This window comes from Salvia miltiorrhiza, chromosome 1, assembly GCF_028751815.1.
Source record: "Salvia miltiorrhiza cultivar Shanhuang (shh) chromosome 1, IMPLAD_Smil_shh, whole genome shotgun sequence".
Lineage (NCBI taxonomy): Eukaryota > Viridiplantae > Streptophyta > Magnoliopsida > Lamiales > Lamiaceae > Salvia > Salvia miltiorrhiza.
In genome coordinates, this window is record NC_080387.1 from 56,470,289 (window position 1) to 56,483,857 (window position 13,569).

At 35.0% G+C, this 13,569-nt stretch overlaps 1 protein-coding gene across 1 annotated transcript; it reads right to left on the reverse strand.

Annotated features, from left to right (window-relative positions):
- Positions 1-5,041: 5,041 nt before the first annotated feature.
- On the reverse strand, positions 5,042-7,204 carry LOC131010417 (uncharacterized). The gene is made up of 6 exons (XM_057937933.1): positions 7,170-7,204; positions 6,774-6,902; positions 6,541-6,695; positions 6,167-6,440; positions 5,931-6,100; positions 5,042-5,160 (listed from the first exon to the last, which is right to left on the reverse strand). The coding sequence occupies exons 1-6, from the start codon at positions 7,202-7,204 to the stop codon at positions 5,042-5,044; spliced, it is 882 nt and encodes a 293-aa protein (XP_057793916.1).
- Positions 7,205-13,569: the final 6,365 nt, after the last annotated feature.

The window sequence follows — 13,569 nt, forward strand, 5'->3', positions numbered from 1 at the left end:
CAAACATAAAGTTGCACATGTTGATGAGGAAATGCTGCGGAATTTTGAAGACTTCAGAGTCACTTTTGATCTCTGCTCAGAGAACTTTGGAGGATCAAGACCCATTTGCTTAGTATTGGTGCAAACCGCAATTTCTATCATTTCTCTCTTGATGATTCTTATTTGGTTTGTGATGGATATTTTGACATCTTCTCCAAATGCTTGTGCTTCTTTTGATGGCTTGATTTTCTTCCCAATTTGAGACATATTCGGCTTCACATAATCAACTTAAATCATAACTTTGATGATATAAATTGAAAAGAGTCAAACACAACTTATGACTGAACTTAGAAATTATCTAAGCTGCCTACGTACCCTTTTGAAAGGGATCAAGTCAAAACGTAGTTCATAGGATCAACAAGTGTTTGAGATTGGGTGCCGTGCACAGTTTATACTCATGCGGGCCAGGATTAACATGCAGTTTAGGCTCGTGCGTCAAGGAGCTGTCTTCATATGCTCCATTTTGTTGCTTTTCTTCATTTCTGGTTTCTCATCTAACTCATCTTTTTGGCTTTTCTGCTTTTCTATTTTTTTTTATATATATATATTTTTTGCTTTCTAATTTTTTTGGTTTTTTTTTTATATATACTTTTTTTTTTTGCTTCTTTTTTTTTTTTTAACTATATACATATGCACATGCTTCAACCTCTACCACCCTTCAAGGATAGTAGTACTTCAAGAACTTTCCGTTGAGAGTGATAACAATTGGCCTCCTTGCAGTGAGGGCCATGTCTCCAATTTGAAAAGAGGGCGCTCGCACTGCTTTGTTGAAGGATCTTGAAGGAAGAGCTTGATAGTATTCCAATTTTTGCTGGACTTCTAGTCTCTCTTCATCCAGAGTTTCCAGTTCTTTGGGGCTCAAGTGCGAATTCTCTTCTCCAACGACCATTTTCTCGCAGGAGGTGATATGGTTTGCTGTGACAATGTCTTCATCTTTTCGGCGATGATCTTTGCAATCAAAACACTTCTTTATGCTTTCATTTCTCTGGCGTATGAAGGCTATATTTTCTGCGACGTCTGCTGTGATAACGCCACTTCTAACGAGACTTGCAATTTCACGGCGCACTTGACTTTGAGTAGTATGAGGAAGAGGAACTGGATTACTAGCACTATTAGTAGTGTAGTAAGAGGAAGCCACACTTTCTCTATCTTCTTCATCTATGGCATCTCGTTTGAAGATGGTGGTCTTCATTTGAGCTTTCATTTCTTTCCCACATGGCATAAGCAAAGTCGTGTATCTTTTCATTCGAGGAGGGATCAAACTTCTCCATTTCTCTGTTATGTGCAGTTCATCACTCCCTTTTGTCTTGTTTCGTTTCCATGATTTGCTTTTGCCAAGTCTTTTAAAGACAGATACTTGTTGAGCTTCTCTTCTACCCATCCTATTGAAAATAGAAACCCTTTGGGTTCTCCGATTGCTTGAAGATTCCAGGATTTGCTTGGTGCTAGCATAGTTAGCAGTGGCTCTCTTGATGGCAATTCGAATGAGGCTTTGCACTGTATATCCCAAACCTGCTTTGGAGTTTTGGCCTGCGTTATCAGTCTTTTCCAAATGAGACCTTGACATAGAGCTTTCTTGAGGATTGTATCCAGCATTCACGAGGAGTTTATATGCCTTCGGACCAAAGTGCTTTGAGAGTTCTTTGTTTGAGAGATCTTCATGCTCTGTGATGTTACTTTGCTTTGGTCGGACAAACCCTTCAAATGGTTGGTGAATTGGCTTCTTGGCATCAATCTTCGTTAAAGGCATGGTGAATCCTTCCATCTTCAGAAAAGATTCTTCTTTCTTTTTCTCCTGGCAAGATCTCAACTCGTCATGTGATGTATCATCTTTCACCATTGAGACTTTGGTTCTTTCCAAATAGAACTTAGCATCAGCAAAATGTGATTCTGCTTCCGTAAACGGCTTTTGATCACCAACCACTTTTCTTATGGCACCATTTTGATAGTACTTAAAGCATTTGTGCAATGTAGAAGGAACAACACCATTTTCATGAAGCCATGGTCGACCCAGAAGCATATTATAGGACGTCTTGGCATCGATAACATGAAGCAACGCTGTCGAATCCATGTCCTGTATCAGCAATCGCAACCTTATAGTTCCAAGAGCTCTTTGCCCTTCATGATTGAAACCTTGGATCATCAATCGACTGTTTGACAGCTCATCTACTTGGATTCCCAATTGCTTCAAAGTCCTTAGTGGCAAAATATTGACCGCCGAGCCTCCATCGATGAGAATTCGATTGACCTTCTGCTCCTGTGTATAACAACTCACGAACAATGGCTTGTTATGAGGTTCAGATCCAAGCTGCAAGTCTTCATTGGAGAATGTGATTGCCAATGCATCATCGTCTTCATCCGTATTTAGCTCAGGTTCTTCATCTACTTGATTGGATGTATCATACAGAGCTCCAATACCTTCTATTATGTCATTCAAGTTGGTGGAGACCATATTTACAGCAGTATCATCTTCTTCAAGAGATATTTTCCCTTCTCGAGCTAACCGCATGACCCTGTCTTTGAAGATGAAGCAATTATGTATGGGGTGCCCAACCAGACGATGGTATTTGCAGTAACTTGGATCGTCTGTCCTCCCTGCTTCATTTGGTCGCTTCATTTCTGGCAACTCGATAAGCTTTTCTTTGATCAGGTCATCAAAAATTCCTGAAACATCAGAGTCTAAGAATGGATATTGTTTTTGTTGCATTTCTTTCAAGGTAGTTCTTCTTTGCCCCACGTCTCGGGAAGAGTTCTGATGGTCTCGTGAAGTGTTCTGGTTGCCTTCTTGATTAGCTTCTTTCTTTAGAAATTTCGCCGAAGTTGCCTTAATCGCCATAGATTCATTCTTTGGTGCTTTGTCATATGGTTTTCCTCCTTTCTTGAATTCTGGCTTGAATTTGCTAGACTCCTGGATTGGTGGTCCTTCGATCCCGCTTGCCATCATGCTCAACTCCATATCATGAGCTCTAGTGGCTAGTTCCTCGAATGTTCTTGGCTGGATTCCTCGCAAGATGTATTGCAAGCCCCAATGCATCCCTTGAATACACATTTCGATGGCAGATGATTCAGACAATCGGTCCTTGCAGTTGAGACAAAGGTTTCTCCATCGGTTGATGTAATCAATGACTGGCTCTTCTTTGAATTGACGCGAACTTGTGAGCTCCACCATGCTGACAGTTCTTCTAGTGCTATAGAAGCGGTTGAGGAACTCATGCTCCAGTTGTTCCCAACTATCAATTGAGTTTGATTCTAAGTCGGTGTACCAATCAAAGGCATTACCTTTCAATGAGCGAACAAACTGTTTGACCAAATGATCTCCATAAGTACCAGCGTTGTTGCATGTTTCAATGAAATGAGCCGCGTGTTGTCTCGGATTTCCTTGGCCATCAAATTGTTGGAATTTGGGGGGCTGATAACCAAGAGGCATCCTCAAGTCGTCGATCCGCCGAGTATATGGCTTGGAGTAGGTCAATGATGACTTTGAGTTTCCAGCAGAGTTACTCTTCATGGTTGCTTCGATGAACTCCTTGAGTTGGTCGATTGGGATAAGGCCACCAGACGAGAAGAGAGTGTCATTTCCTGAAGGCCTTTTTCCATCACTCTTTAGCTTATCTTTGGAGATTTCTTCATCGTTATTCTCTCCATCTTCTTTGCTTTCTTCGCCTTCCCTATCGTTGTTGGCGTGGCTTGAATCTCTTTTTTCTCCCTTTTCTCCTTTGAGCTTTGCAATTTGGGCATCTTGCTCTTGGATGTTCTTGGTTAGAGATTCAACCATCTTTGTTAAGTTCAAGAATTGTTCCTCCATGGTGGAAGTGTTTGTCATCATGACACTTGCATGGAGTTGATAATTTTCAGTGGGGAATGTGAAGCTTCTCTTAGAGTTGTCGTCTTCTTCATGGATAGATGGAAGATGAAAGATCGGCTTGGATACTCCTTGCATCGATTTTGATTTGCTTCGCGTTATCATACCGACGCTTGCCGAAGAAACTTTGGATGAAGCTGGAGCAGCTGCATTTGATTGAGTAGACATAGTTCAAGATTTTTGGTGAAGAGTAGAGATGAGAGGTAGAGATGTCCCACTGGGCGTGCCAAAATTTGTAAACACAAATTTTTGTATTTCAATTTGATAAAATACAAAATGCGTTACAAAAATAATTTGATAGATTTGAAGATAGATTTATGCGGGTTGCAATCTCTAGTTAATCCTCTGATTCTTCTCTTCCATTTGATTCTTGAACAAGCTCGAAGGTTATTGAAATACTTGATTTGATGACGCCAATCCAAGGGACTTGAGTCGTGATTTTGGATTGAACGTTGAACTTGATTTGATTTGAGAAGAACGTCCTTAGAATTTTGTAAGAACGCCTTGAAGCTTTCGAACTTGATTTGATTTGATTTGAAGAACGTCCTTAGAATTTGTAAGAACGCCTTGAAGCTTTGGGACTTGATTTCTTTGGATACTTGAAGATCACTTCAAAGATTTGCAGGAATACTTGAAGATTTTGAAGGATACTTGAAGATTTGAATGCTCAAATACTTGAAGATTCGAAGGATACTTGAAGATTTGAATGCTCAAATACTTGAAGACTCGAAGGATACTTGAATGTTGCCTTGAAGATCTTGAAGATTTGAAGGATACTTGATGAATACTTGAAGACTTGATAGAATTCTTTGAACTCCTCAATCTTCCACTTCAACTTGTGATACTAGAGAGAATTCTTTATGCTCTTCGATCTTCCGCTCCTTCGAGTTGTTATAATGAGCACCCCAACACCTCTATTTATAGATTTTAGAGATGGGCTTCGTGGGCTTTATGGGCTTTGAGCCTCCATGCATGGGCCTTAGGGCTTTAGGTGTCCATGAGCCCATTAATTCATTTATATTAAATATTAATTATATATCTATTTAATTTAGGAATAAAATCCCATTTAATAAAATAGAAAATATAATTGAATATTTAATTCATGAATTTACACGTGCCATGATTTAATTCGACGACAATTTAATTGCCTACACCTACACAGCAGCAATCGTCAGCAAGGAAGCCACTTGTGAACATTTTATCAATTGATATAAATTCGTTAAATCCCCAACTTTCATTAGCTATAAACCAATGATTTACTGCAAGGAAAAAAGCAGCAAAACAGTCAATATCAATACACCTAAAACACCCTCTTAAAGATGAGAACATTGAAATTTAACAAAAAGGGAAATGCTTCACATGTAATTACGAAAGTGTGAAAACTAGACAAAAATCAATGGCAAGACCTTGAAGTTGGAAAAGCAAGTAAAATGCAAAATTTAAGTTGTCAAACATGATCTAAATCAAAAGGAAGTGCAATAGTAGCTATAACTTGAGCTAATTGTTCAAATAGGACCGTCATTTTCAGTGTTTTTCAAAAAGTTGACTATATATTACGCAATTTAAAAATAAGAACTATATGTTACAGAATTTGAAAATGAGACTATAGCTTCCATTTTTTACATTTACACTCCTATTTCAGACCGTGATGGAAGCTATAGTCCTCATTTTGGTGTGTCAAATAGGAGTGTAAATGTAAAAAATAGAAGCTATAGTCCTAATTTTCAAATTCTGTAACATATAGTCCTTATTTTCAAATTCCATAACATATATAGTTTTCATTTTAAAGACACTGAAAATCAAGGACCTGTTTTAACAATTATCTCCTATAACTTGGATTAAAAAAACAGAAAACCCTTAAAAACTTTACCGTGGTAGGTATAATTGACAAGCTCCAAAGTAAAAAGTAAAAACAAAAAATGATGCTTCTAGTGGAAGAAAGTGTGACAACTTCAAATGAGGTGAAGAGTAGTTTGTTCCAAAATGAGCAGTGTATTGTTTGAATGAAAGAAGATTGAAAAAAGCTTACAATTGTAAGAGTGGTGGGTAGCATTGAGCTCGCTTTTTAGGAACATCAAAACCGCTGCCTTCACCTTCTGATGAGGACCAAACTCAGCTGAACCAACACACACAAGATGGATGGAGACATAGCGGCCTTTTTCGTGCGAAGTCTCCCCGTTGGGATACAACTCAACTTTCCTAATTATACAAACAAATCTTAATATGCTAAAAAATATACAGCATACAGAAGCAATAGAAAGATACCATTTGTGATTTCCAACATAAAACTCTTCCGAATTCCAGACATCTCCCAGTTTGGAGAATCCCGAAATCTTCCATTCGCGCTTAAACACAGATGTGTGTTTAACCAAACTCAAACATTCATTGACACGTTGGCTTTTGATAACAAAAACTTCAGCCCCAAACACACAACCATCGTCCACAACATAACCTTTACTTGGATCCATTAAACTCTTCTTAGACATCAACTTAGAAAATCCACGTTTTTGAATAACAGAATTGAAACGGCGCGTTGTTCCTGACCAACAAGTTTCAATCAAATCATACTAGTTAAGTTAGGTAATTTTCAAAAACTGTGCAAGTAGCAGAAGCAACATAAGTTGATAAAATTTAGCTACCTCGAAAGCAGAGGTAATTGTCCATTAATTGATTGTGCACGAAGAAGGCAAATATGGCATTAACCTCCCACCCCTCAGGCAGGGATTCAGCATCAACAATGGAAAAGTATACAGAAAGGTAGTCGTTTTCACCATCAGGATATATTATCAGTTTCCTGTCCAAATTAGTAGCAAATCTTGGTTTCAACAAACTCATAATAACACAAATATATATAGAGGAAACAGAGCCTCACCATTTATAGCCTCCGGCTTCAAATGTCCTGGATTCGTACTTGTCAATCCCATACTTTGAGAATAACGAAAAACATTCAATTTTCACCAGCAAGTTCGCAGGCGAAACATCCCTCGTTTCCTCAAAAAATCTAACAAATATTAATATGTAACAATAACCAAGACACCAAAAATCAAAAGATTAGCTAGTTGCTCAAAAACAAGACCTACAAAAATAATTGAAGGCTTCTGTTTGGTTTTTAAATGAAATCAAATATATTAATTGTACCATTTTCGTTGCATTTAAGCATATAATTAACGCTAATACAAAATAAATCATTATTCTATATATGGTCGTGCGCAACAAATAGTATTGGAAAAAAATGTATTATAACTGAGTAAAAGTGTTGAACACAAACCGTTCACATCCACTGGAAGCAGAGACGTCACTCATTGTTGTAGGAAGAAGATCTTAATTGAAGCGAGTTTTGTAGTTTCTAGTTAGGAAATAATTGGATAGATTAAAAGGTGGGGTTGAAGCAATAATATAAATCGCCGCTGTGACTCCTCGTCTTCCTTTTTTTTTAGAGGAAACTCCTCGTCTTCCTAAATTATGTACTGAACCCTTGTAAGTATAAAGTATATATTTCCCTATTTAATGACCTAACCCTAATTTTGTATCTCTTATACATAAAAGGTATTTAGTCCTCACAATAAAACAACTCCAACAGATTGACCTAAACCTAAACCTAATTTTGTATTTCTTATACATAGAGGCATTTAGTCCTTACAATAAGACCGCTCCTGCAGATTATTGTGACCGCTCCTGCAGATTTTATTCTGTTTACGCTCTCTACGCTATTATTTTTTTCTTCTACTTTTCTCTCTACTTTCAACACGTTATCATCACGATTGTTCTTCTATCCCCATTTTTGATGTTATGTCCTAGGAAAGAATCTCGTCTTTTCTGCAAGAGTCAATATTAGAGGTATGCCTTAAGAATGAATCGTGTCTTTCAACAAGGTAATTCCTATTCGATTTATAGGTGTGATAATCGAATTGATTCTTTGAAACTGTGAAAATTAATGAAAGAAGAATTAAAATGATTATAGATTCGACTGTAGCTAATTTTCTTCCTGCTTGATCTGTTGCTTTTCTCTCTAGAAAAAGTAGGTTGCATTTTGGGTTGAAATTCTTAAATGACATTGGAATTTGATTGATTTTCTGATTTGCAATTAAATCAATCCATGAAAAATTGCTACAGTTTCAAATATAGTTTTTACTGATTTTGTATTTTGTTTCTCACTTGGCCTCTAATTTCCTCTGAATTTTTTTCAAATTAAACGGATTGTGGCTTTGGTGTGTTCGGATGATATCATGATATCAAAGTTTTAATTTAATACATTCTTTGCCTTTTGGAGTATTCTATTAGATTGTGGCTTTGTATCTATGTTCTTAAGTGGAATTGAAGTGTCGTTTAACACATCTGATATGTTTCATGATTCTCTGCGAAGTTTATAGTCAATAGTAATACTTAACCATTCCAACAATTAGAGTTTGAAACTGTATTAATGGTTTGAAGCTGTTTTAGATAATTCGCTAAAATATGAATCAATATATTTATATTTCATTTGTGATTGCTTGCGTCATAGTATTTTGTTATGTTTTAAAATTCTATTGATAAAAAATGCCTTATTAATACAATCCCTCAAGGACGAAGGATTGTTTTGTTTAATCAATTCATTCTTGTGGAATGAATTTGTGATTTTAAATAATCTTGAAGATTATTACAAATAAATCATAAAACGATATCATGTTATATTAAAATTACAATTATTAATAATCTTGAAGATTATTATATATATATATATAGGGGGCGGTTATTCAATAAACCACCCTTATTTTAAGAATTACGAACCAGCAAAAATGCATGAATTTTATGTATAACACGCATGAATAAACTGTATAAAGGCATGAATTGCGAAAAATAATTTTTTGCTACCTTTGGAATTCGAACTCAGGACCATGAATTTATCCAACAAGGTGATGGATCAACCGTAGATCTTGAGATCTAAGAGCTGAAAATGGTTCCTAATTTATATTTTAAGAAGCGTTCTTATTTTAGCCTTCCTCTATATATATATATATATATATATATATATATATATATATAACGTTGACGTTCTTGATGAAACACAATGATATCTCATCAAATATAATGTGTTCCTAATGAACACGTGATAAAAAGTTAAAATCCGGAAGAGTATTAAAATATTGAGATTGCATATTTTGATTTTTGTTTGGTCATTCTATCAAATTATTGAATTAATTATTGTCATTATATTAAGTTAAATTGTTGCTCCTGAAGTGGCACAATTAATATTCCTAAAAAATGTTGTATACTCTTGAAGAGTATAATTGTTCTTAATTTCTTATTGAGAATAGAAACATGTCAATAAAATTGAAAATGGTGATAAACTTATTATCGGCTCTTGCAGAGCTTCATTGATCCCCCGTGAGAATTAAACTAATTATACATGATTTATTATTTTATCATATAATCATGTTGTGATGAATTTCAAATGCATATACCCAAATGATTTAAAAATAACTCAGGACTTGAGTATTTGGGTTGTCTACATCACACTTAGTGTGTGATTAAAATACCTTCTGAAGAGGATTTCTCATCTACTAAAATTCTTTTATCACCATTCAAGTATACTCATAGCTCTACGAAAATTATATGTATACTTTGTGAAAAATACATATATAGAGCCAATAATTGAGGATCAATTCATATATTGACACGTTGATTTATCCAACTTAAAACTTTCTTTCTTCATATATTGAGGATCAATTTATATTAAGGGGACATATATATGAATGATGAATTGTATAATGGCTTAAATTTCTCATTGGATTAATTATGTTAGATTCACGCATTATTGAACTAGAAGTTCAACAAATTATTATTGATTGCCGCAAATAATTGAAGTCCCTGATGGACAAAATTGATTTAAGCGACCTATTGGGACCCAAAATAAAATTTTCGCAGATTACAAAATCAAATAAAGAAATCAAACCACTCCAAAAACCTCTTGAAGAGGATATTGGGATTACGAAACAACTAGACCAGATATTATGGGAAATGGTGAAAATTTGGTTTTACTAAAGTTGTCATGGTGAAAAATTTTCGCAGATTACGTACTATTTATTATTTTCAAAGTGTAATAAATTTATTTTTCAAGTTTTTTTGTGAGCATTTGACTAACTAACTAATGAGCTGCTAACCTTTTAGATTTTGTTAAAATACAAACTGTTACTATTCCACTAAAATTTCTAAAGTGCTATACGTATGCAATCTCAACATTTTTTCTAAAAAAATCAAATGCCGCTAATATTTCGTCCACCGCCAAAATCAAAAAATTTGTTTGATCGAATTCAATTTTTTTTATGTGGGGTACACTTGCCAAAAAGGGAAATGGGTACTCATTTCATGGACGGACGAAAAAGGAAATATGGGTACTCATTTCGTGGACGGAGGGAGTATAAACTTTCTCACCATTAAAAAAATTATCAGCAAAATGAACCCAAATTCATCCCACCCCTCACAGTTGCAAGAAATTGACTTGAATTCTACAATTGATGTTGTTGAAAATAATTCACCAATAAGAAATGGTAACCACCATAGTTTTGATCTCAACTCCGACGCTACGACAGATGTTGATCATGAGCATCTAAATGGGTTCAACAATGCATTAGGTACATTTTAATTTTTTATACTTGTTCTTGATCACTTATTTACAAACATTTTAGCAAATTGAGAAAGAAGATAAACTGGAATGCCACTTCAGCTTATTTTGATCTTATATCTTAGTAGTTCTCTGTATTGGCTTCATTTTAGTTATTAGGATCACTAATCCTCAGGAGCTATCAAGAAAGAAATACTACAGCATGTAATTTATTTTTCAAGATCTACGAGTCAAAAATATGTCAATTACTCCCAATCATTTTAGCAAATCGAGAAGATAAACTGGAATACAACTTGAGCTTATTTTGATCTTATGTCTTCGTAGTTTCTCTGTATTGGTTACAATTCTTAAATGCTTTTTTTGTTGTTTCTTTTGAAAGATTTAATAATAGGTAAAAGTAAACCAAATGTACATGATGTGATACGTAAGCAAATATTTGATGACTTGCTATCTAGAAGTAAAGATTTGAAGTTACCTCATGGTGCAACGAATGAAGTGGCAGAATTATTTTCAGTGCATGTAAGAACTGTGAGACGAATTTGGAAACAAGGAAAGGATTGTCTTTTGCGCAATGAGGCAGTTAATGTTTGCAGTAGAAAATCCAAAAATTGTGGGCGTAAGAGACTTGCTCTTGATTCAGATATTCCTAATGAACATACCTCTAGCAAAAAGAACTACAATGAGGGATGTAGCAGCAGCCGCAAATGTGGGGTTACATGCCGTTCACAAACTTTTGAAGTCGGGGGACATTAGAAGGCATTCAAATTGCATAAAGCCTTTGTTGACTGAACGAAACAAGAAAATGAGATTAGAATGGTGCTTATCGATACTTGATCCAAGAAGTGTCCATTAGGATCCAATTTTTAAAGGTATGTTTAATATTGTTTTTATAGATGAGAAGTGGTTTAACATGACAAAAAGGACAGAGAATTATTATCTTTCTCGGGTTGAAGATGAACCATTACGGACATGTAAGAGCACAAATTTTATTGGTAAAGTGATGTTTTCGGCTGCGATGACTCGTCCAAGGATGGATGAAAACGGCAATTGTATTTTTGATGGGAAAATTGGTTGTTTTCCATTAGTTACTCACGTAGTAGCTCAAAGAAGCAGTGCAAATCGGGCTGCCGGAACATTGGAAATTAAGCCAATCACATCGAATAATACATCATAATTAATACACAACATAAATTACTGATTGACTATTTTGACCGACCAAAAAAACTTTCATCAATCAGAGATTCCATAGTTGTTGACAAATTTCTTTGATCGGTTTTGCAATCTCCAAAAGTTTATAAATAAGTCGCAATATTGTAGAATATATAGCTGCGCAGTAAGTGTTGTTGGTCGTTATCTACTGAAATTGGACTCTAGCTAGTTTCTCATCCAGTTTATATATATCTATCTTATTTTTATGCAAATCCTAGCTATTTGGACACTTGGAGTCCTTAAAGATTGAGTAACCTTTTTTCAAAAATAAAATAAAATTGGTGTTTATTTATTGAGACACAAAGATTGAGTAACTTAATTTTTCAAAAGTAATGTATTGGATAGACGCATCTAATGCGTTGAGATACTAGATGTGTTTATCATGATCATAACCCTGCTAAGTAAATCTTAATTTATTTATTGAGATACTAGATGTGTTTATCATGATCTCCTACGTAAATCTTGATGATCAATCGTAGATCTTGATGATCTAAAAACTGAAAATGGTTGCTATATATTTTATATTCTAAAAGGTGTTTTTATTTTCGCTCACCTGGCCCCTAATAAATCGTGTGTAATCAAACTTAATTAAGTCAAAACATTTGAAAATTTGAGTTTTACTCATTTATAATCGAATTAAGTTGGAATTTAATTTGGGTTAAGAAGGTGTTTTACTCATTTAAATATAATCGAATTAAGTTGGAATTTAATTTGGGTCTGATGTTTAATTAGGGTTATAAGCTTTTTAAAATTGCGACGGCGTATAACCGGCTGTGTTGCTTCCTTTCGTTTGTTTTGTTTGTCCGAGCTAACGGCGACGGCGTCTAACCCGCCGCGTAGCTTCTTTTCTTTGGCAATTTGGCGACGGTGTCTCACCGGCCTTTTGCCCCAGTTCGGTTTTTCTCTTTTCTTTTTCTGTGGGATGAGAGCCGGGTTGGTTTGGGGACGATGGTTAGGCCGGAGTTCCGGAAACTTACCCTGCCGCTCTCACTCCCTCTTTCTCGGTTGTTTAGACGGGTACTCTTTTTCCTTTTTACGATTTTTCCTATGGGTTTTTCGTAAAAATGTTTTAACGAGGCTCGACCCTTAGTCTGCTTTCTTGTGCTTTCAAGGGTTTCTTAGGTTTTTTCTTTCCTTTTATATAATATCGCATTTTATATAAGCTTTTTAAAATTCATTTGGCATGGAACAGATCACTTAACCCTAAAATATAGCGTTTGCAGAGCTGCCTTAGCTTCGGAAAGGAGTTTTAAGGTATTCAAGCGGATTTTAGCGTTATTAGGAGTGTTTGACGGAGTTGCTCAAGGAAATCAAATTCCCAAGATTGCTTTTTCTTTCTTTGCAATAAAAGTTCAATATTAGGAATGAGTAGTGCTAAAATGGCCATAAATTACCGCTGTCATAATGGCTTAGATTGGTAATTTTATTCTTGCATTAATTTTATTTGTAAATTTATTATATTAATCTCTTATATTTTCGTAACACAACTACTAAATTTATTATACAAAATTTATATTTAATTGTACTCTTTAAATTTTTAAATATTTTACGATTTTAGATATATATATATATATATTATAATTTAGTTATATAGTTTTATGTGCATCATATCTAGGACTAATGAAATATATTAAAAACTCGATATATCGTTCTTACCGTATAAAAAATATCGAACTTAAGGTATAATATATGACGAATCTAGTAAGATATACTTTACCAATGATCCACCACTAATCACATCCAAGCGCAAAAACTAGTGAAATTTGAAATAGTGAATAACATATAATACTCCCTCCGTCCCCAAAATAAGTTCCTCTTTGGGGACGGCACGGGTTTTAAGGAAAAATGGTAAATTGTA